General features: G+C 35.4%; 2 protein-coding genes and 3 non-coding genes across 5 annotated transcripts; 1 reads left to right on the forward strand and 4 right to left on the reverse strand.

The window, feature by feature from the left end:
* Window positions 1-11190: 11190 nt before the first annotated feature.
* Window positions 11191-13588, reverse strand: LOC132295883 (uncharacterized). The gene is made up of 3 exons (XM_059794148.1): window positions 13397-13588; window positions 12586-13040; window positions 11191-11917 (listed from the first exon to the last, which is right to left on the reverse strand). Exons 1-3 carry the CDS (start codon window positions 13586-13588, stop codon window positions 11470-11472), a joined length of 1095 nt encoding a protein of 364 aa, XP_059650131.1. The 3' UTR covers window positions 11191-11469.
* Window positions 13589-15301: 1713 nt separating this feature from the next.
* On the forward strand, window positions 15302-18097 carry LOC132294365 (probable receptor-like protein kinase At1g11050). The gene is made up of 2 exons (XM_059792190.1): window positions 15302-17564; window positions 17681-18097. Exons 1-2 carry the CDS (start codon window positions 15628-15630, stop codon window positions 17688-17690), a joined length of 1947 nt encoding a protein of 648 aa, XP_059648173.1. The 5' UTR covers window positions 15302-15627; the 3' UTR covers window positions 17691-18097.
* An 886-nt stretch (window positions 18098-18983) lies between these two features.
* On the reverse strand, window positions 18984-19173 carry LOC132297639 (U2 spliceosomal RNA). The gene has a single exon (XR_009479338.1). It is a non-coding gene; the product is annotated as a U2 spliceosomal RNA (small nuclear RNA).
* A 1200-nt stretch (window positions 19174-20373) lies between these two features.
* Window positions 20374-20563, reverse strand: LOC132297637 (U2 spliceosomal RNA). The gene has a single exon (XR_009479336.1). It is a non-coding gene; the product is annotated as a U2 spliceosomal RNA (small nuclear RNA).
* A 2348-nt stretch (window positions 20564-22911) lies between these two features.
* On the reverse strand, window positions 22912-23098 carry LOC132297629 (U2 spliceosomal RNA). Its single transcript, XR_009479330.1, has one exon. It is a non-coding gene; the product is annotated as a U2 spliceosomal RNA (small nuclear RNA).
* Between the last annotated feature and the right edge of the window lie 3297 nt (window positions 23099-26395).

Below are 26395 nucleotides of genomic sequence, written 5' to 3' on the forward strand. Positions count from 1 at the left end.
TTCTATATCATTTTTCATGTCGAAAGCGTAGATTTTTCAGTCGACCCATGTTCTGGAATAGTGATTTCCAACAATAATCAGCAGTCACATTTAGCCAAAATGGTTAACAGGGTTTTTAGAAGACCGTAAACATATGGCAGGAGGTGTTAAAATATGTGACAGAAGGTGCTGAAGAAGTTGCCTTGAATTGGAATTCAAATTTGAGTTTTAATTAAATTCAATTTGAATTCAAATAAGAAATTGAATTGGAATAAAAATTTGAGTTGAATTTGAATTCAAATTTAGGTTATATATTTGAATTCAAATTTGAATTATATTTGAATTACATTTGAATTTAAATTCAAGATTCAACCGTTTTTTGGATCATCTATAAAAGGCACCGGAGCAAAATTGGAGAAAGGTCCCCGACCACAGAATATTGCAATTCATATTTCTTTTCTTGTATTGTCTTTCCATTACAGTGTAATATTTTACTTGTACTTCCCTTTTTTCATAGGAGTAGTGTTATTTATTAAAACTCTTGTTCTTGTACTTTTGCATAAGGATATATATTACTTCTTATTCAATAAATTGGACGTTTGGACATTTGTTGTCTCCTTTTTTTTATTTCATAAATTGTTCTTGGAATTGATGAACGTTTGGATAGTTCACCTTGTCTCCTCCGTTTATTCCAAAATTCGAAATTGAAGAACGCTTAAACAGTTCATGGTATTCCCTTCTTCCAGCTCCAGCACCCTGCTATCAAAAGTCCTCTTAATTGAGGTACTGAAGAACCTGAAGGAATGGGTCATCCTTGCCTTCCGGTTCCATCTAGAGGCCGATTTCCTGATTCAGTCACTGTCAAGGATAGTTTGGCTATCCATTCAACCGTTTAGGTTGAAACAGATCCTGGCACGCCCTTAAAAAAAATAACCAAACAATTTGGCACGTCCGGTGGGACTTTATCAAAAGTGTCAAAAATCAGATAAAACAAATAGAAGCATTGGAAATCAGAAAAATCAGAAGCACTGGAAATCAGAAGAACTGATATTCTGATAATTAAAAAGTCGTGGCGATTACTGATTCAAGATTTCAAAATTTTCCTTGTCCACAACATTTCCAATATAAAAAATAGGAGGCTGAAGTTGAAATAAATCAACAATCAAGTAATGAAGTATTGGTTGAAAGCGTCAATAATTTGGCACTAAGTGTGGAGATTATTAACTGTAATTTTCTTAGTTCAATCAAGTCAATACAAAATACATTAGCAAATTTGAATGATTCACTGGTTGTTTTGTCATCAATACCATATAACACGAGCAAATGAAAATGAACCGTTGTTAAATGCACGACAACAGGTTCTAATGCCTGGCAAAATTATTGATAACAGCAACAAGGGTTTCAACCTTTTCAGCGGCAGTTGTATGGATAATTTCAACTCTAGACTAATCGACCGTAGGCTAATCAGCCACTACAATAATTACCAATGGAGTGCCAACCGATTAGAGGGGTTGATCAGAACATCAATTGTCAGCCCTTTAATCCGGGTTACCAACACAACCCACAGGTATTTCAGTCCCTGTGGGGCAAGAATATGTTAACATTATTGGTGTTAATATTTCAGCATTTCAATCGCAGGCACAATATGTGCCTCAACTACAAGTTCAACACCACCACCAACCCATGGTGGTTAAGATGAATCAATTGACTAACATCATTCAAGAAACGCATAGGTTTGGCCTAAGAAAGGTTGGTTTTCCATCTTATAAGCCATATCCTGAATATGTTAATAGGGTTGAATTTACAAAAGGATATACAGTTCATAAATTTGACACCTTTCAGGAGAAGATTCCACTTCGACCGTAGAGCATATGGTCAATTCATCGTTCAATGTGAAGAGGCTGAAGGGGATGAATTTTTAAAGTTAAGATTGTTTGAAAATTATCTCAAAGGAATAGCTTCTTCATGGTACATAAGTCTACCAACAAATTCGGTCTTTACTTGACAATAATTAGAATAAGTGTTTTATACCTAATTTTATAGGGTTGAACCAAAAGTGTTAAAGACTGATCTATCTAGGCTATCTCAAATGCCTGGAGAAACAGTAGAAACCTACATTATTAGGTTTGAAAAAGAAAGAAATAGGGGCCATGTTAAAAGAGACTGGATATATGAGTCTAGCATTAAATGGTTTAGGCTTGGGAGAGGTTGAAATTGGCCTTGATGTTGATGCTACTAAAAAAATATGTACTTAACCTTGAATATGTCAGGGGTCGACAAAGCCTCTAGAAACTGTCAGTGGTGCCTAGGTGTCAGATTTAACAACCAGAATGACACTAAAAAAAGGCTGAAAGAAAATATGATTTTGCTCTGAGGCCTATTTAGCCATGGATTGCAATTCATTAAGCCCCAAGAAGCCCAAAAAGGCCGAAAGAATTTCCGTTTGATCCTGGAGGACCCATTGAAATTTTTACCCATTGAAATTTTTAACCACTTAGGGTACTAGGGAAGAATCGGTTAGTGAGATCGATTAAGAGTCAAATGGGCAAGTTTTGGCCGAAAGTTTCAATAACTTTTTGATGAGATTTGAAAGTACCCAGAGGTTGAACACAATCAGCCTCTACATACATAATTTAGTTTTGTACCAAAACTACTTGCCCACCATTTTGGCGGCTATGTTTGATCGGCATCTGAATCAACTAGGTGCTTAAAAGTCAAAACAATTATATGATGAATATGTCGTAGTCATTAAGTTGCTAAATGAACATTGAAAAACAAAATGAAGAAAAGTTGACGACAATAAGGTGTTGATTGAAAAGTTGATTAGTAATGTGAAGGGCCGAATAAGGAGTAATTGATCACCATGACTGATTAAAATTGTGATCCATCAGTTCAGCTCTTTAAAATTTTGGTCTACCCTTATTTCAAAGAGCTATGGGGAATTGTTTGCACCTTAAAATAAAATTTTATATTCGGCCACTCAATAACACTCTTAAGTAAAATCAGAGTGAAAATGTCTAAGCATTAGTGAGGTGTTGAATCAGTATTTGTGAAGGGTCGAACTTATGAGAGGTTGAAATTCAGTGGCTAATGTAGAATAACAGTTGACCCATGTTCTCGAATAGTGGTTTCCTGTAACAATCAGCAGTGACATTCAACCAAAATGGTTAACAGAGTTTTTAGAAGACCGTGAATATGTGGCAGGATGTGCTGAAACACGTGACAGAAGGTGCCTTGAATTGGAATTCAAATTTGAGTTTTAATTAAATTCAATTTTGAATCCAAATAACAAATTGAATTGAAATTTAAATTTGAGTTGAATTTGAATTCAAATTTAAGTTACGTATTTGAATTCAAATTTTAGTTATATTTGAATTTAAATTTGAAATGCACTTAAGTTCAAATTTGAATTATATTTGAATTTAAATTCAGCATTAAACTGTTTTTTAGAATCATCTATAATAGGCACTAGAGCAGAATTGGAGAAAGGTCCCCGACCATAAAATAATGCAATTCATATTTCTTTTCTTGTATTGTCTTTCCATTACAATATAGTATTTTACTTGTACTTCTCTTTTTCTATAGGAGTAGTGTTATTATTAAAACTCTTGTTCTTGTATTTTTGTATAAGGATATTACTTCTTATTCAATAAATTGGACGCTTGGACAATTGATGTCTCCTTCTTTTTATTTTACAAGTTGATCTTGGAATTGATGGACGCTTGGACAGTTCGCATTGTCTCCTCCATTTATTCTAAAATTCGGAATTGAAGAACGTTTGAACAGTTCGTGTTGTTCCCTAGCTTCTTCCAGTTCTAGCCCCTACTATCAGAAGTTCTCTTAATTGAGGCGCTGAAGAACCTGAAGAAAGGGGTCATCCTTATCTTCCAGCAATTGCGTGATTCCATCTAGAGGCCGATTTCCTGATTCGGTCGCTGTCAAGGATAGTTTGGCTATCCATTCAACCGTTTGGGTCCGAAACAGACCCTGGCACGCCTTTAAAAAAAAAAAAAACAACCAAACATTTTTCAATTAATTTATTAGCAAGGTACAGTTCTGCGCCAACCTGCAAACATTGAAATGGAACAAAACACATATTGCATTATTTTCGTGTGACCATCGATATGGGATTATTCCATTCAAATGAATCAAATTCCCAACTAATTGGATATGCAAATGTTGGCTATCTCTCTAACCCACATAAAACTCGATCACAAACAGGGTATATGTTTACTTGTGACAATATTATTATATCATGGCGATCGATGAAGCAGACAATGACCGTCTTTTGTTCAAATCATTTTGAGATATTTGCAATTCATAAGACAAACAGGGAGTGCTTTTGGTTAAGAAATAGAAAAACATGTGATTTGTGTTATATGAAGATAATGTTGTGTGCATTGCATATATCAAATGAGGTTATATCAAAAGTGATAATACCAAACATATCTCATCAAATTTCTTTTATACACATGCACTCCAGAAGAATGGTGATATTGATGTTCAGCAAATATGCTTGAGTGACAATCTAGCAGATTTATTCATTAAAGCGCTTCCGGCCTGATGGGTAGTGTGGAGCCTGATAGATATTGTACACCAAGACCCAACTTATTTGGAAGGTATTTTGGTTATTTTCTTACTTGTTATGTTGCCCTAGTGCAAGGGTATTTATTCATTCTAAACTCTCTGTATCTGTAGCCGTTTGCTATCATCATAGTGAAATCCCTGTAACCCTTGGACGTAGCCCTGAATTTTGGGTGAACCAAGTAAAATTTATGTGTGTTCTTGTTGTATGTGTGTTTGATCTATTTCTTGTGTTTTTCTGTTTAATTTCGCAACAACTAGAGCCATTAGGTTCGAGTGGGAGCGATGGGTATAGAAAAAGGAAAGATCAAGATCGACAAGTTCAATGGTACAGATTTCGGGTTCTAGAAGATGCAGATTAAGGATTATCTATATCAGAAGAAGTTGTATCATCCTCTTTCTGGAGAAAAACCAGAAGAGATAGAGGATGATGATTGGGCTCTTCTTGATCAGCAGGCACTAGGGGTCATTCGATTGACACTGTTGCGCAACATTGCCTTCAACATAGCAAAGGAGACGACAACAGCAGGTTTGATGACTGCCCTATCAAATATGTATGAGAAACCCACTGCGTCTAACAAAATATACTTGATACGGCGATTATTCAACCTAAGAATGTCAGAAGACGCTTCAATGACTGACCATTTGAACGAGTTTAACATTGTTACGACTCAGTTAAGCTCTGTAAAGATTGAGTTTGATGATGAGATTAAGGTGTTGCTTCTCTTATCCTCTCTACCAGAAAGCTGGAATGGTACTGTTACAGCAGTGAGTAGTTCTTCAGGAAAAAGAAAATTAAAGTTTGATGATGTTCGGGACTTGATCCTCAGCGAAGATATTCACAGAAGGGAAACAGAGTAATCATCTGAATCTATTTTCAATACCGAGGGCAGAGGAAGAACTTCTAAAAAATCAGACTCGGATCGCAGTAAATCCAAATCCAAACGCAGAAGCAAGTCAAAATTAGAACCTACTGGAACTATAGAAAGAAGGGGCATTTAAGGTTTGAATGTCGAGCACCAAAGAAGAAGAGTGAAGGAAAACAGAAGAGGGTCAGTTTTTTAAAGGTTGGCAGGACACCTAAGACAGTGAAATTAGAGTTGGTTCATACAAACGTGTGAGGGCCTTCTCCAGTTTCATCTCTTGGTGGCTCATTGTATTATGTTACATTTATCGATGATTCTACGAGAAAGATATGGATTTATTTTGAAAAAAATAAATCTGAAGTATATGATACTTTCAAGAAGTGGAAGGCCATGGTGGAGAATGAGACAGGCTTGAAGGTGAAGTGTTTGAGGTCTAATAATGATGGTGAATATGAAGACAGAGGCTTCAAAGAGTTCTGTGTTGTTAATGGGATCAGAATGGAGAAGACTGTTCCTAAAACCCCGCAACAGAATGAGGTTGCAGAACGCATGAACAAAACCTTGAATGAGCGTGTTTGGAGTATGAGAATACATACTGGATTGCCTAAGATGTTTGGGGCTGATGCAGTTAACACTGCAGCATACTTCATCAATCGGGGACCTTCTGTTCCTTTGGATGGAGGCTTACCAGAGGAGCCTTGGAGCAAAAAAGAGGTAAATCTTTCACATCTGAAAGTGTTTGGCTGTGTTTCATATGTACATATAAGTTCTGATGCTAGAAGCAAGCTTGATCCAAAATCAAAAAAATGTACTTTTATTGGGTATGGCACTAATGAGTTTGGTTATCGGTTTTGGGATGATCAAAACCGGAAGATAATTAGAAGCAGGGATGTCATGTTCAATGAGAAAGTAATGTATAAGGATAGGTTAGCATCAGATTCGACTAATACAGGTGCTCAGGCTGAAAATGATGAGTTTGTTGAGTTGGAGGAAATCTCCGAGGAAGATGTGCAGGGGAGAGTTCAGAACAATCCAGAAAATATAGTTCCACGGGTGGAACATGACACACCTATTACTGCATTGAGATGATCCTCCAGAGTCTTCAAACCTACGCAGCGTTTCTCGCCTTCTTTACACTATTTGTTGTTGTCTGATGGTGGTGAACCAAAAAGTTATGATGAAGCAGTGCAGGTTGGTGATTCAACCAAGTGGGAGTTAGCTGTACAAGATGAGATGGACTCACTCATGTCAAATCAGACATGGGAGCTAACTGAACTACCAAAGGGAAAGAAGGCTTTATATAACAAGTGGGTTTACAAAATCAAGGAAGAATATGATGGCAATAAGCGTTACAAAGCCAGATTGGTTGTGAAAGGATTTCAGTAAAAACATGGTGTATACACTGAGATTTTCTCCCCTGTTGTGAAGTTGACTACAATCAGATTGGTGCTTAGAATTGTGACTGCAGAAAATTTGCATTTAAAGAAGTTAGATGTGAAGATTGCCTTTCTCCATGGTGAATTGGAGGAAGATAGCTATATTAAACAACCACATGGATTCACAATGCCAGAAAAGCAGGGTTTGGTATGCAAGCTGAAAAAGAGCTTGTATGGTTTGAAGCAGGCCCCCAGACAGTAGTACAAGAAATTTGATGGATTCATGTGCAGCAATGGTTTGACGAGATGCTATGCAAATCATTGTTGTTATGTTAAGAGGTTTGACAACAGCTACATTATCTTATTATTGTATGTTGATGATATGTTGGTTGCTGGGTCAAGTCTCGAGAGGATTAAAAATCTGAAGAAACAATTGTCTATGCATTTTGCGATGAAAGATTTGGGTAAAGCAAAACAAATTCTTGGTATGAGGATTTGCAGAGACAGAGTAGGTAGTACTCTGAAGCTATCACAAACAGAGTATATTAAAAAGGTTCTCAGCAGATTCAGCATGCAAGTTGCAAAACTAGTGAACACCCCATTAGCTAGTCACTTCAGACTAACTAAGGAACAGTCGCCCAAGACAGAGGAGGAACGAGCATACATGGAAAGAGTTCCATATGCCTTAGCTATTGGCAGCATAATGTATGCCATGGTTTGTACCAGACCAAACATAGCACATGCAGTGGGAGTTGTGAGTAGGTACATGAGTAATCCAGGCAAGCATCATTGGGAGGCGGTAAAATGGATCCTTAGATACTTAAAGAGTACCATAGAAACAACACTATGTTTTACTGGGAAAGGGTTGCATTGCATGGTTATGTTGATTCAAACTTGGCTGGTGATATGGATAATAGGAAGAGTACTACGGGGTTTATGTATACTTTGGGTGGTACAGCAGTGAGTTGGGTCTCTCAATTGCAGAAGATTATGGCTTTATCGACTACAGAAGCTGAATATGTTGCAATTACAAAAGCTAGCAAGGAGATGATTTGGTTGCAAGGTTTTTTGGAAGAATTGGGTAAGAACCAAGAGAATAGTATTTTGTACAGTGATAGTCAGAGTGCTATTCATCTTGCTAAAAATCCGGCATTCCATTCCAGAACAAAGCATATACATTTGATGTACCATTTCATACGCTTACATTTAGAAGATAAAGTTTTATCACTTGAGAAGATCCATGGGAGTAAAAATCCAGCAGATATGTTAACCAAGGCAGTGACAATTGAGAAACTGAAGCTTTGTTTAGCTTCAGTTGGTGTTCAAGCTTGAGGACAAAGGAGTGAGTTGCTATGTATGAAGGCATATGGGAGTTGACAGTTTGATGTTTATCAATCTCCAAGTGGGAGATTGATGGGTAGTGTGGAGCTTGATAGATACTGTATACCAAGACCCAACTTATTTAGAAGGTAATTTGGTTATTTCCGCACTTGGGGTTATGTTACCCTAGTGCGAGGGTATTTATTTATTCTAAACTCTCTGTATTTATAGTCATTTTTTATTATCATAGTGAAATCCCTGCAACCCTTGGACGTAGCCCTAAATTTTGGATGAAACAAGTAAAATCTGTGTGTATTCTTGTTGTGTGTGTATTTGATCTTTTTCTTGTATTTTTCTGTTTAATTTCGCAACACGGCCAACTACAGCACTCAAGAAACTGATGCATATTATTAGAATGTGTCAACATAAGTATCTTTCATACTGATCTAATGCAACAATGAGGGGCAAAATTGATTGCAAGGTATTGCCATGCCTCGGTTTTGCCCTGTTGAATTTTTTGACAAAGGTTTTAATGAGATTGTTCTAACACGTGCAATACCATTTTTAAATGCACAATTATATATATTGTATTCTTTTTACTTTGTTAGGGTTTTTTCCATTGAATTTTTCTTAGTAAGATTTTAATGAGACATATTCTTAGTGTAATGTGTAGACCCGGAGTGTTGCATATATGGGGTCCACTCGTATTACAATAGTAATATGTGCTGCTATTTGATTGCAAGTGTTGAGCAAGTGGACTCGGGTTGGTAATTGATGTGTAGCTATATAATTTAATAATTTGGGGTGCAAGTAAAGGCTTTGGATTGGTCTATTGATATTATGTCTTGCTCGGCATCTATAAATATTTGTATGCAGTATGAATTTGGTGTATCCAAAACAAAGTAATAATGGCGTCTTCCAGTTCTCTTGGATCTCAATCATTATTTTCATTTACTTTGTGTATCTTTCCATGATATGTTAATATAATTACATATATATATATATATATATATATATATATATATATATTTGTAAATTTTAGAAGCACTTGCAAGTGCATGTTTCTATAAGCTCTTCCATAATTACTTATACCTATCTCAAAAACAAAAAAATAATAATAATGGTCACCAAGACTAAAATTGCGACTGTAATATTCAGGTGTTTGATGCTAGTTTCCTTCACGATTGCTACTGATTTCAGGTAAGCTCTGCATAAATATGTGTGTGTGTTGATAGAAAATATATCATGCAGATAGAAATATTAACTGATGTTTTTATGTTTTCTTTTATTTTGCATAACTTTATTTTTTTATTTATGTTTGGCCAGCAGCTTTCAAGTAGAAGTGGTGGAGCCTGATGAGAACAACCAGGACGCGGTGGACGTCAACCGGTAATTTTTGTATACGAACTTTGCTTAAGATTTTTTGAAACAATTTTTAATCTTTTCAAAACAACGAAATCCTATGAAATTATAATCTAGCTAGACTTTTTCACGTCTCTTTTCTCGTGTTTTGTGCATAAACAGTGTTGTATAAAAAAATATATCGTTTTGAATAAAAAAATCTAATCAGAAGTTAGAATAAATGAAATTGAGAAACGTAACACTCTAATTATGGACTTAAATTTTATAATTTTTTTTTTCTTATATTTGCAGAATCCAAAGACGAGAACTTTCAAGATTTGGGGATGTAGTGAATGTTTTCTGTCGAGTATATAAAATTTTTAATAAGGAGAAAAAGCATTTTGAGAGAGTGAATTGGACAATTTCTGAAGTTCATGATTATATTGATAAACAATGTTCAGCCCAACAGTACTGTTGCTTAAACGACAAAAATCTTGTATGTAAATCATGTTGTATCGGGTCACGTTCCGATTTGATACCATTTTCGTTGTTGTTGCCCTTGTCATCATCACCATCTCCATCGCCATTACAGTCACCGGTACCGCCATCGACCTCATCTTCATCAATGCTACATCCATGGACAGCCTCGTTACTCTTGTTGCTATTTCTAGATATTTATTTTATTTATTTTGTTACATAAACTTTATTATGTTGAGGAGCGCTCTCACCGTGAATGCATTGTATCCATAAAATAAAAGGTACCCAAAAATAAAATCATGGTGTGACGTTATATTTGTCACTCTTTATATGCTCTATCAGCTTTCTTCTCCATGTTGAGGGCTCTACTGAAGGTCTTGAGATGACTTAATTAATTAATTAATTAATCTAGTACGTGCTTGCTTAAATGAACAGTGTGTGTGTGTGTGTTTTTTTTTTAATTATGAATTAATTTGAATCCCTTGTTATGGTTTCATGATTTTACTTTTTATAAAAACTATATATATACATACAGTGATACAAATGTATATAATATATATATATATATATATATATATATCTTGACATGTGATGCATATCATATATTTTCATGTGCACACATAATTTCTATGTCCATATAAGAAATGTGTTCAGTAACTTCAAATTAGAATATATATATATATATATCTTGACATGTGATGCATATCATATATTTTCATGTGTGCACACATATAATTTCTATGTCCATATAAGAAATGTGTTCAGTAACTTCAAATTAGAAGTTACTTAATTATTTACTATTTCAAAACTCAAAAGTAGAGACTCTTTCCAATACATAAGCTGATGAAATGGTTAAAATCATTTGTATTGTTGTTCTCTAATGTGAAATTTGATCCATCATGATCAAAGAATCTTGAATTGAACTGTTATAAGGGCCGGAAGTACGTGTTTCTTTTTCTGAATTATTGAAAACAGCTTTTAAAAAACCGAAACAAATTAACAGAATCTATAAAATTAGAAATTCATTCTTCAGTACATTTAAAATATATCATTACCCAAAATAAATATGCTTCTCCCAAATATTTTTTTTTTGTGTAAATTTCTCCCAAATATTAGTTAGCCACTGTCCCATATCTCTCTCTATCTTGTATTGTTTATCAAAGAAATAGAACATGAAACAAAATTCTATCTAGAATAAAAGATGCTGAACATGGAAAACTTTGAACTTACCAGCTCAAAGCATCAAAACCACATCATTGTATGTAGAACTGCCAGTACTATAAAACAAGTCCTAAACACTTCATTATCAAAGCATAAGCTAATTAATTCACCATAATCCTTATCATTGCTGGGATGCATCAGTACATATATATCATCTCACATGTCTAACATTGTAACTAATTAATTAACAAACTAAAGTTGACATATATGTACATCAATTTGTAACCCAATCTAAATATATACCATCACAAACACATTAAAAAAATAATAATAAAAATAAAAACATGAAAACAAAATTTTGATGATCAATATGGACAATCTTGTAGAATACTAAAAACATCCGAGCGTTGTTCATCGCTCAAATCTGTGGGAAAATTCACAAGAAACTTGAGTCTAAGATCACCTCTTCTTCCTTGATCTTTGGTTTTAGGCATGCCTTGTCCTGTAATTATCTTTTCATAACCTGGGTATAAGATATCATTGAATGTTAAAGTCATTTTGTCACCTCCTAACAGAGGGATAGTGATGGTGCAACCTGTGAGAGCCTTAACTAGAGGAACCTCAACTCCGAGCTCCAAATTGTCCCCTTCTCTCTTAAACAATGAGTGTCTCTTTTCGTCGATGATGAAGATGATATCTGCTGGTAGCCATGTAGGTTTCTCGTCGCCCATTCCTTCGAAGGTAATCTTTGTTCCTCTTTTCCATCCAGGCTTCACTTTTACCTCTAGTATCTCAGTTGCTTTAACAATTATCCTGTCAATATACATCATTGCAACTGTTACAACAGATGCCGCGAAATCAACAACACAATCAAGAAAAAGATAGAAAAAATAAACCATCCACCACATAATACAAAGATTTATGTAGTTCAACATCTAGCTGGTATATCAGCTATTCGGCCATGGTAAATATGAAACAGAGAAGATTATAAGTTGTCAAGCTTCCAACTTTTGTCTTTTTCTCACTCTCTATTTCAAATTTAAAATGTTTTCTAGTACCACGTACGCTAAGCACTCTTATATACTAAGTTACAATTAATAAAGAATAGATTTGGTTTCAGGAGTAGTACAGTAAAAATAATATATAAAGTTAGTTTTGGCATATTTTTTTTGTTTCTTAACGTGGCGACGATCTATGTGAACGTGTGTGAATAGCCACTGGAGGGACTATCATACTGAACGAGTTCTCCAGGTGGCACATCAAGTGAATATTGATTTCATAGTGTATTCATGAAATCAATATTCATAGTGTATTCATGAAAATTTTCTTATCTTCTAAGTACATCTTCTCTTATTTATATTTTGATTCAATATAGTTTACCATTTGATCTTCTTTCTTGTAATTATTCTTATCATTCATCTTCAGATTCTAATTTCGACATTATCTTGTATATTATATATATGTATATATTATTTATATACCCGTCTGTGATGACGTCTCTGGTAATCTTGATCTTCTTGACACATCCGTGGCACAACTCCTCAAGCGTGCACTCGAGCCTCTTCTCAATAGGCGGGGGCTTCTTTCGAGCTGCTGATTGTGAAAAAATGATGGGCGTAGTGTTGTTCCTCCTGGTGGCGATTTTCGAGGATTCTTTTGGTTTTGCACTAAGTGTAGGGGTTGTTGTTTGTATCACATTACCACTAGCAGTTCTTGATATGGAGGCATAGAAGTCTGTCGGAGTCGGAGTTGTGCTTCTTCGGCTCCTATTTCTCGAGAAGGCCGCCGAACTCGGAGTCGGGGTTTTGCTCCTTCGGACTGAGTTCGGAGAGAAAGCCGAAGGGCTGCCGGAAAAGAAGCTGTCATTGACACTATTCCGACGATAACCAGGGGTTGTTGGCTCATTCATTTCTTCTCTCTTCTTGTTAGTAAGAACCTGATAATATGTTTAAGAGAAATGAATATAATGAGGAATGAGGACCACGTACATATAATGTTTTTAATGTGTGTCTATATGTATCATGTATATATGTATTTGCATTGGTACATGGCATGGATTAATTGATGGACGTACGTGTGCATCAGAATATAGTTGTAGGTTAATTGGTGCAGTCTCTCAAAATTGCAGCGAAAGATTAGATGTACGTAGTTTAACTATGCATGGACTACATGATATTTTGATTAAAAATGTATTTGCATTGTTGCGTGGCATGGATTGACCAACAATTAAACGCATGCATACATGAGAATATTATTGCGCGTGTGTATATATTATTTAAGACATATATGTACCCTGTAGGCTTCATTAATAGCTTTAAACTTGGCTTCAGCTTCTTCTTTGTTGGATGTGTTCTTATCTGGATGCCATTTCATGACAAGGGATTTGTATGCTTTGCCAATGTCTGATAGGGATGCAGTTTTGGGGACTCCAAGGATGCTATGGTAATTTTTCGGTGTCGGTGAATGTGGATATTGATCTCCCATGAAGAGAGAGAGATCTAGAGAGAGAGAAGGTAGTGTTACAGAGGAGAAGGGATTAGAAACATGAGCAAATGGAGGAAGAAGAAAGAGGTGGTTGTGTCTATCCAACCAAATGTTATGAGAAGGACCAAAGATGAAGCGTCATGTTAGGGGCTTTTATTAGGCAAAGTTCGTTTTGAGTGAGAGAGGAAATTAAAGGTCATTCATTTGTTCTCTTGGTTGAGGGAAACTTATGCTCTTTTGCCCTTATTTTTTGTTATTTCGGATTTTGTTATGTTCCTTCTCTGAAAATAATGTTGAGAAAAATGTAAGAATTAATGAAATAGTTCTTAGATAATTACAAATAAATTTTTTACAATTTTTTTTTTTTTTTTTTTTTTTTTGGTGAGTAAGAATATTACCATTAGCAAGGAGCAAAGAATATACAGAGGAGGGCAAAGCCCAACAAAAGAAGGCTCAAAATCCAGAAGCCAAAAAGGCGCAAGCACTTAAAACCAAAGCAGCCCATCCCACACACCTAACTGCCGGTTGCTGCGATAGCGCCAAGCAATCTAAAGCAGCAACAGCACGAGACAAAAAAATAATACACCTTCCGTCCCAAAAAAATTATTATATTTGGAGAACTGTGATAAAAAAGTCTCATATTTGGGGAGCTGTGCATAGTTCCTCATGACACTCTTTTTGAAACAAAAGAAGTAATAGTAACAATAATAAATACAGGGTCTAAGCCAATATCGCAATTCAATATGCAAATAATTATGTTGACTTTATCAATTCTTTACTTATGGGTTTGGTTATAATTTGGTCTTTACTTGTGGGTTTGGTTATAATTTGGTCAGAACCTTGTAAGTTTTGATTATGTAATAATTTCTACTGATCAAGACTAAAATTAAAAGGTGATCATAACACGAACATAAAAGTTTGTCACCATAATTAGTCACAAGAGTTTCTGGTGTCTCAAGGTCAATTCAGTTTTTAACTCTTATATGATTTTTTAAACAATTCTATTTCTATTTTTTATTTTTCTCTAAGAGCATAAACCGTTTTAGAAAACTAAAATCAAAGAGGTTGGGTTGTTTGGTTCAATCTTCTGATAATAGTTTTTTTTTTTTTTTTTTTTTACGTGTGTTAAATGATAGTTAACAAATTGTACAAAAATTTACTTGGTTAAGAACAAAAAAAAAAAAAAAAAAAAAAAAAAAAAAAAAAAAAAAAAAAACTCAGTTAAAAATTATCTATTTTCAAAACATCATCTTTTATAATTTTTAAAAAATATTTGAAAACTATTTTTAAAAAATTGATCCATATAAGTGATTATTTCCTTCAATTTCTGCTGTATTTCGTTTTTCAGCATGACATGCACATTCTTCACAAGGTTGCACTCTACTGGTATTGGATGATTAATCCTTAATTTATATACATAGGAAAATTTCCATAACTATTAAAAAAAAAAACACGTCAGTGTAGGGATCACATCCCACTCACAACAACTACCAAGTTAAGTGGACACCACTTGAAACCTCAGAACTTTCTCATTGCAAAATTTGAGAATTGTCACACACACATCTTTTTATCATTGGTTTCTTGATTTGAACTCGGACCTCAGTTGAACAATCTTCTCATAAGGGTTACGAAAGTCAAAGACGAGCAATACCATAATGTTGAAATAAATACCATCACAGCCAACCATAAAGATCCTTTTTTTTCAACTGGCACATGCTGTTGACATTTTAGCTAAATTTGGTGACACATAATTAACCACAATCTGATTCTATTTTCTTCAACAGTTAACAATCAGCCGCCGGAAACTATTAGAAAATCAAGTTTGACTGGGTATCCTATCATCTCGAGCTATCCACACTACTCTCAACACAGACCAGACAGAATAACCAACCGAGAACCTTCTCCCTCTTTCTCTCTCCTCCTCCTTTCTCTCTCTAACCCGATCCCTCCGCCCTTAGATACTTGTAATAGATCCCCTTTTTCTCTAAATCCATAAGAACCAAAAAAGAATCACAGAATTTACATAGAGGGAGAGAGACATGAAGCTTGATTTGGTGTTTCTCTCTCTACTTTCTCTCTCTATATTAGTCACCCCAGCAGCCGTCGCCTCAGCTCCTCCTCCGACCTCCACCAACTTATCCACCACATGTCCGATGGACTTTGGACATGTCCTTAGAATTCCATGGTCCTCTTCTCCGTGCCAAAATTATGATTCCAACAAAACTGAGTGTTGCCAAACCCTACTCAGCCTCTTCGGAATAGCCCTTTCTCAACACCTCAAAGAGACCTCTCTCTTCCAGCTCCCAAACCTACCCACTTCCATTTCTTGCCTCTCTGACTTCCAATCCAAGCTCGACTCTCTCTCTCTTCCCTCCAATCTCACCTACCTCTGCTTTGACCCTCTTCAGTTCGTCATTACACCGAACATCTGTGCTGCAATCGAGTCAACCCAGGATTGGGTCGCCAAGCTCGGACCCTCCACGCCGATCGACACCGCCTGCCGGCCGGACCTCACCCTTCTCACCTCCTGTGACGCCTGCGTGGCTGCTGGATTCCAGGTTCAGTCCAAATTGATCGAAATTGATGGTAACAAATCTCATTCCACTGATTGCTTTTACTTCTCAATTCTATATGCTGCTGGTATTGTGAATGAATTTGGGCCTGAGAGTAATGGTGCAATGACTTGTATTTTGGGTCTTTCGCTCACTACGCCTAAAGGGTCAGATAAGAACCACTCGGCTCTCGTGTTCGGCCTCACCGGGGCCAGTGTGGCCGTGTTGGTCATGTCTTGTTTGTTGGGTCTGTATTTTTGGTGGGACAGGAAATGGAGAAAGAAGGATTCATGGTTTGATTCGGGTTCTGGGTTTGATTTGGAAGAGTTAGGAGGGTCAAGGCCACAAAGGCGGCCTACTTCAGTGTCAATATGGTTCAAGATTGATGAACTTGAGAAGGCAACTGACAACTTTTCACAGAAGAATTTTATTGGGAGAGGTGGGTTTGGGATTGTTTATAAGGGGACTCTTTCGGATGGAACTACGGTTGCAGTTAAAAAGATCATTGAATCGGATTTTCAGGGCAATGCAGAGTTTTGCAATGAAGTTGAGATCATTAGCAATTTAAAGCATCGAAATCTTGTTCCGCTTAGAGGGTGTTGTGTGACAGGTGAATATGCTGATGGTGAAGAGAGTGGAGGTGAAAGGTACCTTGTTTATGATTACATGCCGAATGGGAATCTGGATGACCATTTGTTTTTGTCCTCTGCAAATCCGAGTGGAATTGGTAAGCTACCATTGACATGGCCTCAAAGGAAGAGCATAATCTTGGATGTGGCAAAGGGGCTAGCTTATCTTCACTATGGAGTGAAGCCAGCTATATATCATAGAGATATTAAGGCCACAAACATACTTTTGGATGCAGACATGAAAGCAAGAGTGGCAGATTTTGGGTTAGCAAAACAAATCAGAGAAGGGCAGTCTCATCTCACTACTAGAGTAGCTGGTACTCATGGTTATTTAGCCCCGGAATATGCTCTATATGGTCAGCTGACAGAAAAGAGTGATGTTTACAGCTTTGGGGTGGTTGTGTTGGAGATAATGTGTGGGAGAAAAGCACTTGACTTGTCTTCCTCGGGATCACCACGAGCATTTTTAATCACGGATTGGGCTTGGTCACTTGTGAAAGCGGGAAAGATAGAACAGGCTTTGGACCCTTCTTTGTTGACAGAAGGGGATTTGGCAAATCCGAGGGGGATCATGGATAGATTTGTACTAGTTGGAATATTGTGTGCTCATGTAATGGTGGCTTTAAGGCCTACCATTTTGGACGCGCTGAAAATGTTGGAAGGAGATATTGAGGTCCCTGCTATTCGAGATAGACCAACACCTCTTGGGCATCCTTCATTTTCTGCCGATGGCAATACTTTTAGCATATCCCCGGCATTGAGTGGACCTCGGTTGCATACTGGAGACATGCTTAGGTAATCATGAAAAGCTTATTAGTATTTATTCTCTCTTCATTGCCCAAACAGATGAAGCTAGATAGACACCATGCTCATGGACTCCCTTCTCTAAGTCAATTCATGGAATGTTACAGAGAAGAGTAAGAAGATGGTGGCTTCACATTAGAAAGTCTTGGATATTTATCAATCCAATTGAAGGAACCAAACTTGGGTATGAACAAATAGCATTTCTTCCCACATTAGACACTCCAAAATGTGAGCATCAAACTCCATGTTATCGTCCAAGAAAATGGAGGGCGAAGAGTAGATATTTGGACTTTTTACAACTGCTCAATCATTTCGAAGATTCCAAACTTTCTAACCTATTGTTGAATTTTTGTAGGCAATCAATGACACAGCATATGATTTACTCTGTGGAGAGAGTATTCATGAGATATTCAATTGTAAATATATATATACACGTTTGCAAGCTTTTCTTTTTCCTCAATAGATATGTAAACTTGTCTTCTTGGTACTTCACTCTCCATACAATTGAAGGTTCAGTTATCTTATTATTATTATTATTATTATTATTTCAATAAAAGACCAAAACACTGACTGATTAGAGATTTCTTTACATTGCTTGTTGGTGTAATAAAGCGAGAAGCTAAGCCTCGGTTCTCATTTTAATTTGCATTAACCATTGTATTCAAAAGCTGCAGATTCAATAGTGTTATGCAAAGGCCAGGTCTGTCAAAGCAAGTGAAAGCACCCTTGTTGGGAATCTACCTTAGCAATGCTTCACTAAAGGAGAGAAATGCTCATATCCTCTGAATATATGCTTTTTTCTACAATGTTGCAGTTTCTTGGTTTTGTAATTGCACCCTTGGAGTAAAATTGTCCTCTTTTCAAAGTAAATAATTGTTGTTATGGCATACTGAATGCATGAAATAATTTAGAAGCTTGTATGTGTATCCATCAATATGCTCCCATCTTGCCACAACGAGTTTACAAAGCAATTTTTTGTGTGAGATTTTATATATATATATATATATATATGAGATGTTAGATTAGTTTTACTATGCACAATTTTGATGTGAGAATTTTGCATTGATAGAAATTGAAACTTTTGATTCAAGAATTTATTGAGTGACACATACTAGTGAATTTGAGAAGAAAGATACCATGGTTGCACCAAAACATTATGAAAAGTTGTGTCTTTTATTGAAAAATAAATTGAATCTTACAAATAATTGACATTTTACCCGATTTTTTTATTTACAAAATTTCTCATTTCAAACATTATTATTTTTAAGAAACACTACTAATTCAAAAAGAGTGAAAAAAAAATAAATAAAATAAAATAAAAAATAAAAAAAATCACTTTTAAAACATTATTATTAAAAAAAAAAATTGCATAAAATAATACAGTAATACATAGAATTGATACTGGGCTTGATGGGATGCGCCAGGCCCGTGCTGTAGTGCAACACTTGGGCGACACTTAAGGCCCCAGTTGCCAGCTACTGTGGCAAGCTTTTCCCCTTAAAAAATAAATTTAATACCGGGTGGGCCATTGGCCCACGTATTAGATATTAAACTGATAAAAGCATATACTCGATCTCAACCGAAAGACCGAAAAAGGTACGCTTTGAACTCTCCCGAATGTTTGTTTTATAACACAATTAATGACCCCCCTTTTCATCTTTTAGTCGATGTGGGTTGAAAAAAGAAATAAACCCCCCAAAGAAGTGCCCTCTCACTTTCATCTTTTGAAGTATTTTCAAATTGTCATTGCATTAAAAAATATACTGTAACTTTTTAATGTCTTCCAACAAATGTTTAAACTTTGGGTGGAACATCTCTGATAGAGGGACAAGAAAGAAAGGGGCTTACGTAGAGTGATAATTTTCAATACAACACAAGGAACAATAAACGTATTTGGATTGTAATTGTGTTATTTTGAGTTTAGTTTAAATCGTAGTATTCGGGTTGTAATTTTGTTGATTCAAATTAATATGATGATAATTAAACGCATCGTATTCGTGTTTTACTTCTCAACCAGTCTAACTAATCGTGTCGTGATCATGTTGTAAATAATTTATTTTACTAAATTTGTTTGATAAATGTGTCATAAAAATCCTAATAGTATAAAATTTAATTAAACACGTCGAGTACTATTGTGTCAGGTTTTGAACAATTTATTATAAGAGTTACGCATATTGTGTGTTCTGCTCTCGTTTGGACCCACAAAACATCATACTCATGTTTTGACATGATACAAATATGACACGCAAATATGAATTGCCACCCATTTGATGTTTCAACCATGTTACATAACTTATACCGACATTGTCATAAATTAAAAAGAATATTGTTGTATACAAAATTTAGACACCCATTTTACATTTTTATAATAAGTTATTACATTTGTATGAAAAGTCATTGTTCTGTTCATATAACAAAATCACACTTGTAGCCCTTGCATGTTTTAAAAATAGGAATGAGAACATGCACATTCATTCGGAAAATTGGACTCTCTACCAACTAGGTCATTAGGTAATACCCGACTTCTATATCAATTGTTTATACAAAATTTAATTTCCAAATAAATATTTCGGAGAGGGAGAGATGGAGGAGGAAATTTCAAAAAGTTTGTAGAGCGGAAATTTCAAGGAGCTTTTGGTTTCAATTTTTCTTATTTTTAGCTTACAATAGTGTAAAAGCAATAAATTTTTGTATTACAAGAAAGAAACATAAATTCTGAATAGCTTTAAAAGATCATTTAAATTATTATTTTTGTGTGTAAAAGAACAAAAGATAAAACTTGAATTGGGGCTTGGAGGGCACCAAGTGCGTCAGGCCCATGCTATAGTGCTATGCATGGCTATAGCATGGGCGACGCTTAAAAGTCCCATTAGCAAGCTACTTTGGTAGGTCCTTTTCCTAAAAAAAATTAATTTAATACTGGGTAGGTCATTGGCTCTGACAAGAACAAATACTACACTTAATCTTAGCCAAAAGGCCGAGAAAGATATGCTTTCATCTCTCTTTAAAAGCTTCTTTTATAACACAATTAATGGCCTCCCTTCTATTTTTTATTCGATGTGGGATGAAAATAGAAATAAACCCCCAAAGAATGCTCTCTCACTTTCTCATCTGTTTAAGTATTTTCATATTGTCATTGCATTAAAATATTATTTTTTTAATATCTTCCACTGAGGTGTGTAAACAAACGTTGAAACTTTGGGTGGAACAGTTAGGAGGGACAAGAAAGAAAGGGCCTTAGGTAGGTGACAATATTCTATACAACATAAACACAATTGTGTGACTTTGAGTTTGGCTTAAATTGTATTCGGCTTGTAATTCTGTTGACTCAAATTAATATGATGATAAGCGTACTTGTGTTTGACTTTTTAACTTGTTTGATTAAACATGTTCCATAAAACGTGTCACAATGATCTAATAGTATGAAATTCTAATTAAATGTGCGTATGATAGTATTGTATCAGGTTTTGAACAATTTATTAAACGAATTACATGTGTTTGTGCTCGTTTTGACCTACGTAACATTATACTCATGTTTTGACGTGATACAAATATGATACACAAATATGAATTGCCACCTCTCATGTTTCAATCATGTTACACCGACATTGCTATAAATAAAAAAGAGTATTCTTGTATACGAAATTAAGACACCGAATTTACATTTTTATGACAAGTTATTACAAAAGAGTATTATTTTATGCGAAATTAAGACACCCATTTTACATTTTTATGATAAGTTATTTACATTAGTATTGTTCATATAACAAATCACAGCCCTAGGTTGTAGCCCTCATGCATGTTTTAAAAATAGTAATGCTATCAAGGGAGCACTCTTATGAGAACACTGATATACTCGTTCAGGGAATTGGATTTTCTACCAACTAGGTCATTGGGTAATGCTTGACTTTTATACTAACTATTTAATTCTCATTTATCTGGACATGAGAATTTCTTTGTTTTTAACATAATAATAACAAATTTTCACAATAATTTAAAGCTGTATTCTTCTTCATCAGCATCATGGCAAATTAAAGTTGCAAAAATCACAAATCTACAAAATACAATACCTATTCTCATGACTTAAGGCATATCAAAGGCATATTTGAAAAATATTTTATTTTCTAGTTTTTTACATTTTTTATTTTTGTCAAAAACAAATAATTCCATAATGTATTTTTTATTTCTAACTTGTTTCTATTTTACTAGTTACTAGTTTGATTGATGTCCTTAATTTAGGATTCATTTGGATAAACATAAGAAAAATAAAAATAAAGAATTAATTAATAATTTTGAAATATTAAAGTTTAAAATATTACTATTAATATAATAATAAAAAGTTTATGGTTTTATAAGATTATGTGCTTTTGACCTTTGGTGTGAAAATATGATTGAATTTATTGGGCTATATTTTGAGTTTAAACTATTCAGTGTAAGAGTCATTTTCTTATACCAAATACAATTAAATGGAACGGTTCACTTCCTTATTTGTTGCATAATTGACCAATTAAAAAAATTGTGACTATTCGGTGTAAGAATTATTTTCCTTAAAAGTTTCAGCTCTCACTCTATCTTGCATTTTTTTAATTATCTCACTCCAAACCATTAAGGAACTTTATATACACACTTTTATTTTATGTTTCTTTAATTTTTACCAACGAATGGTAATTTTTTTTTAAAGATATACGGATTGATACATATTACAGCGGTCACTGGTTTTATAAAGTTTAATAAAATTAGTACTAAATTTACTAAAGAAAAATTAGAAACAAAGAAATTTACTAAAAAAAATATTTTAATTAAATTATATTATAAAAAATTGCATACAAGTGTACGGTTTAGAAAATTATCACCAACCATCCTAGTACCAATAAAATAAAATAAAATAAAATATAAAAAAAAAACCCATATTACATACGAAGTATTTGTAAACGAAGCACATTCTGGACTATCCCACATTACATTTTTTTTGTGGTTATAAAGCTTTTCATTTTGTGATTTACCATACGAACCCAATTTTCTCGTTTAAAGACATATATATCCCATTCATATCTGACAGGGTCTACGGTGAACCTACGGAGTCTCATTCATATTTGACAGGGTCTACGGTGAACCTGCGGAGTCTAATATTTTAAAGTTGATGGTTGTTAACCACATAAAAATGTAAAGTAATATATGATATATACAAAAAATAAATGTTTCAGAACACTCACCCATAAAGTCATCACAATCATCCCCTTTTTAGGACGCTAATTTTGATTTGGGATCATTTTATCGATAATGAAATTTATATAACTAAAGCCCTAAAAAAATATATAAAACTTGAAACCGGACTTGGTGGGGGTGGGCCAATCCGTGCAATAGTGCAACACTTGGCAACGCTTAAAGGCCCAATAGCAAGTTAGTAGGCCCTTCCCTTAAAAAAATAAATTTAATACTAGGTTGGCCAATGACCCACATATCAGATGTTAAACTGATAAGAACAGTACTACACTTGATCTTAGCCAAAAGGCCGAAAAAGGTATGCTTTATCTTCATTGGGCTACTTATTTTATAAGACTAACTAATGATTCCTCTTTTGCTCTCTTTGTCGATGTGGGATAAAAACCGAAACTAAAAAAAGGTCTCACACTTTTATCTTTTGAAGTACCATTCTCAATGAGTCATTGCATTACCTTAGAGGTGTATACAAAGGTCGAATATTTTGGTGGAACATTTGTTAGAGGGACAAGAAAGAAATGGGGTGAAGCAACTAGCAAGTGACAATATCTCACACAACACATAACATGATAATTAGGCGTATCGTGTTAGTGTTTGACCTCTTAATTTCTTTAAATAAATGTGTCATGATCGTATTAGAAATAACTCTTTTAACCGAATCTATTGGATAATCGTGTCATGTGATAATATGAAATTTTAATTAAATGTGTCTTAAAATGTCGTGTCATGGTCCCTTGGTATAGGGACGTTGCATGAATTTAGGAGGTAAGAATTGCACTCCTAACTTGAATGATATGTGTATTGTCTCTAAAAATAAAAAAAATAAAAAAATGTAGCATCATATTTTTTTAAAAAAAATTTAAACCATGTATGCATTTTCTATTGTATTAATCTCATATAATAGGAGACTTATGTTTTCATAAAAGACAAATACAACATGCAAATATAAATTGCCATCACTTTTGTGTTTCAATCATGTTACAAACAATGTTGTCATAAATAAAAAGGATTACTCTTGTCTTCGAAAATGAGTCCCTTTTTACATTTATATGATAAGTTATTACAGTCTGAGCAAAAAAAAAAAAAAAAAAAAAAGAATTACAGTTATATATGAAATTTTTCTGTTGATATAAATTTGAAGTCCAAATCACATTCCTCGGAAAAATGGTCTATGACATGTATTAAAAATAGTCCATTAACATAAATGAGTGACTTGGTGGATAAGAGGACTCTTGAGAGTCTGAGACACATAATGCAAAAAACACTGCCAATTAAATGTAATTTAATATTTTTGTTTAGACTATTTCAAATTTCACATAGTATAAGTGAAGATGCAAAGAATTAACTCTCTCGATTTTGACAGAGTCTCATTACATTTTCAATTAAAAAATCCCCCTTACATTCTCTCCTTCCTGCCTATTTTATAGGCTTTTACAAGTGCTAGTAGAATGCTATAAGTGATTCCCTAAATTGGGTCCCTCGACCTCAGGCTTCATTCCTTACGGGCCTAGCTATTCTCGGAAGATCCCATGCATTCGGCCCATTCCGCAACATCATCGTGTGGGCTGAATCCAGTTTCTCGGCCCGATCCTCTTTTCGTGGGTCATAACTGGCCCATGTCACTTCCGGTATCCTCAACTGCCCCCATAATTACTCCTTAATTAATTAAGGGGTAATTATTAGAGACTGTTAATCATGGCTTGACGGCTCGAGAAAATCTCATGGAAGAATGGACGGTTGGATTTGGGAATTGGTGCTTCGAGATTCAAAAAACTCCTCGTTATCCTGACTCTTCAGCCTTTGGACCCACCTTGTCTTTATAAGCCTCAGAGATGTTCCATCAATCCTCTTTGCCGTCTCTATCTTGCTTTACTGTTAGTCAAATCTTCATCTGTCTCTTTTGAGTTAAATCTCCTCTGACGAACTTTTGCAAAAGCTTCTTTTTTGGGTGATCTTGCAGTGCTCTTCGCGGTGTTCAATCTTTCGAAGTTAGTTTTGCTTTTTTCTCCTCCTCTAGGGATTTGTTGTTCTTCTTCAGAATCTTTGTTCGTTTTCACCATGACTATAAACTTAGGTGTTCTTCGTATGAGACTTAACCTTCCTGACGACATTCAAATTAGGGCTTGCCCCAAAGATGTAAATATTAGGACTGGTGCTGGCATTCTTCCCGGCGAGGTCTTGTTTTCCAATCTTCAATTAAATCTCATTAGGTTCCTTCTGCATCTTCTTTAGCTACGTTTTTAATAAACTGAAACTTTCCCCTTTGCAAGTAAACCCAAATTTTCTTAGGGTTCTATCTGCTATGTTGCTTCTGAACCGTGACAGAGGTTTAGATCTTGACCTCATAGATCTTCTCCTCTGTTACAAGGTTAGCAAAATCTGAACTGATGCCCCATTTTACCATTTCTACCCAATTGAGAAGAGGTCCATATGCAAAGATAAAATCAAATCTGAGAAGGGTTGGAGGAAAAATAATATTGGGATTAAGGGAGTCTGGTTTTCTCCAGTCGTAGAGGACTTCCCTATTTAAAGCGCTTTTGGCAAGTGCTCTGTTTCTTCGTATAAAAAATACAAAACCCATAAGAGTGATTGTCCTTGCGAGATTTGCGTTCCTCGCTTTTGTACTTTCTTATGCCGTTCATTGGGCATTCCTTGTGATGATTTGAGCTACGGTGTTTGCAGGGATAGGGATAATTATTTGAAGAAGTAAGTTCTGAACGACATTCCCTCTTGCTCGGACCTCCTTACCTCAGATAACCTTTTTGCTCTCTCAGCCCTTGGCAAGACAATGAGTCAACTCCAGATCCCTTTTTTCGGCAGGAAGAAAGCTGCCCCCAGGACCGTTGTTGCCCATACGGCAACTTCTTCCCCAGCTTCAGCATCTTCTTCTGCCACTATTTCTGATACCATTCCTTCTATCGATCCGACCGTGACAGTTACCGACCCGGTCTCCAACGTTCCACCTGTCAATCTGAACGTGACCCCTTCTGTCAGCAACCTTCCCAGCTCTGCTATTGTTGCTGCTCGGGAAAAGGTGAGAGAAAAAAGACCTCAGCCTGCTAGTGCTCTCAGCATTGATGACATCCCTTTGTCACAAAGGGTTAGGCCCTCTGTGCCAAGTGTGTCCGTGCCTCCTCTGACCAGGCCTCCTGCCCTCTCTGGGCCTATCTCTGTTAATGCCTCTGCCTCTGTATCGGCACCATGGAACCCTCGCTTTATTCAAACGGACGGATAGTCTATAAAGCCGGACGAGTCCATGTTCAAGGATGGTCAGACCGCTATGGCATACTACAGGAGCATGTGGACTCCTAAAGATATTGAGGTAACCAAGGGTCTGTCTCAGAAAGAAGTGTTCAGCCGGTTCCCCTTGTCTGCCATGGAGGTAACTTTTGCCCCTCAGTCAATGAATCTTTACATAGTCTTTACATTTGATTTATTCTGACCATCTGCTCGGCTTAATCAATTATCATGTATATCTCTACAGACCCTGTATGGGATGATGGCCATGCAGAAACAAGTTGAGTTAGTAAATGCGAAGGCTCGTATGCTCTGTGACAACCTTGGTGCAGCTAACAAGGAGAACAATGCTTTAGTTACTCAGA

Source organism: Cornus florida, unplaced genomic scaffold (genome assembly GCF_030987335.1).
Source record: "Cornus florida cultivar Cherokee Brave unplaced genomic scaffold, ASM3098733v1 CherokeeBrave_3.0.0_Hap2_Chr02, whole genome shotgun sequence".
Classification (NCBI taxonomy): Eukaryota; Viridiplantae; Streptophyta; class Magnoliopsida; order Cornales; family Cornaceae; genus Cornus; species Cornus florida.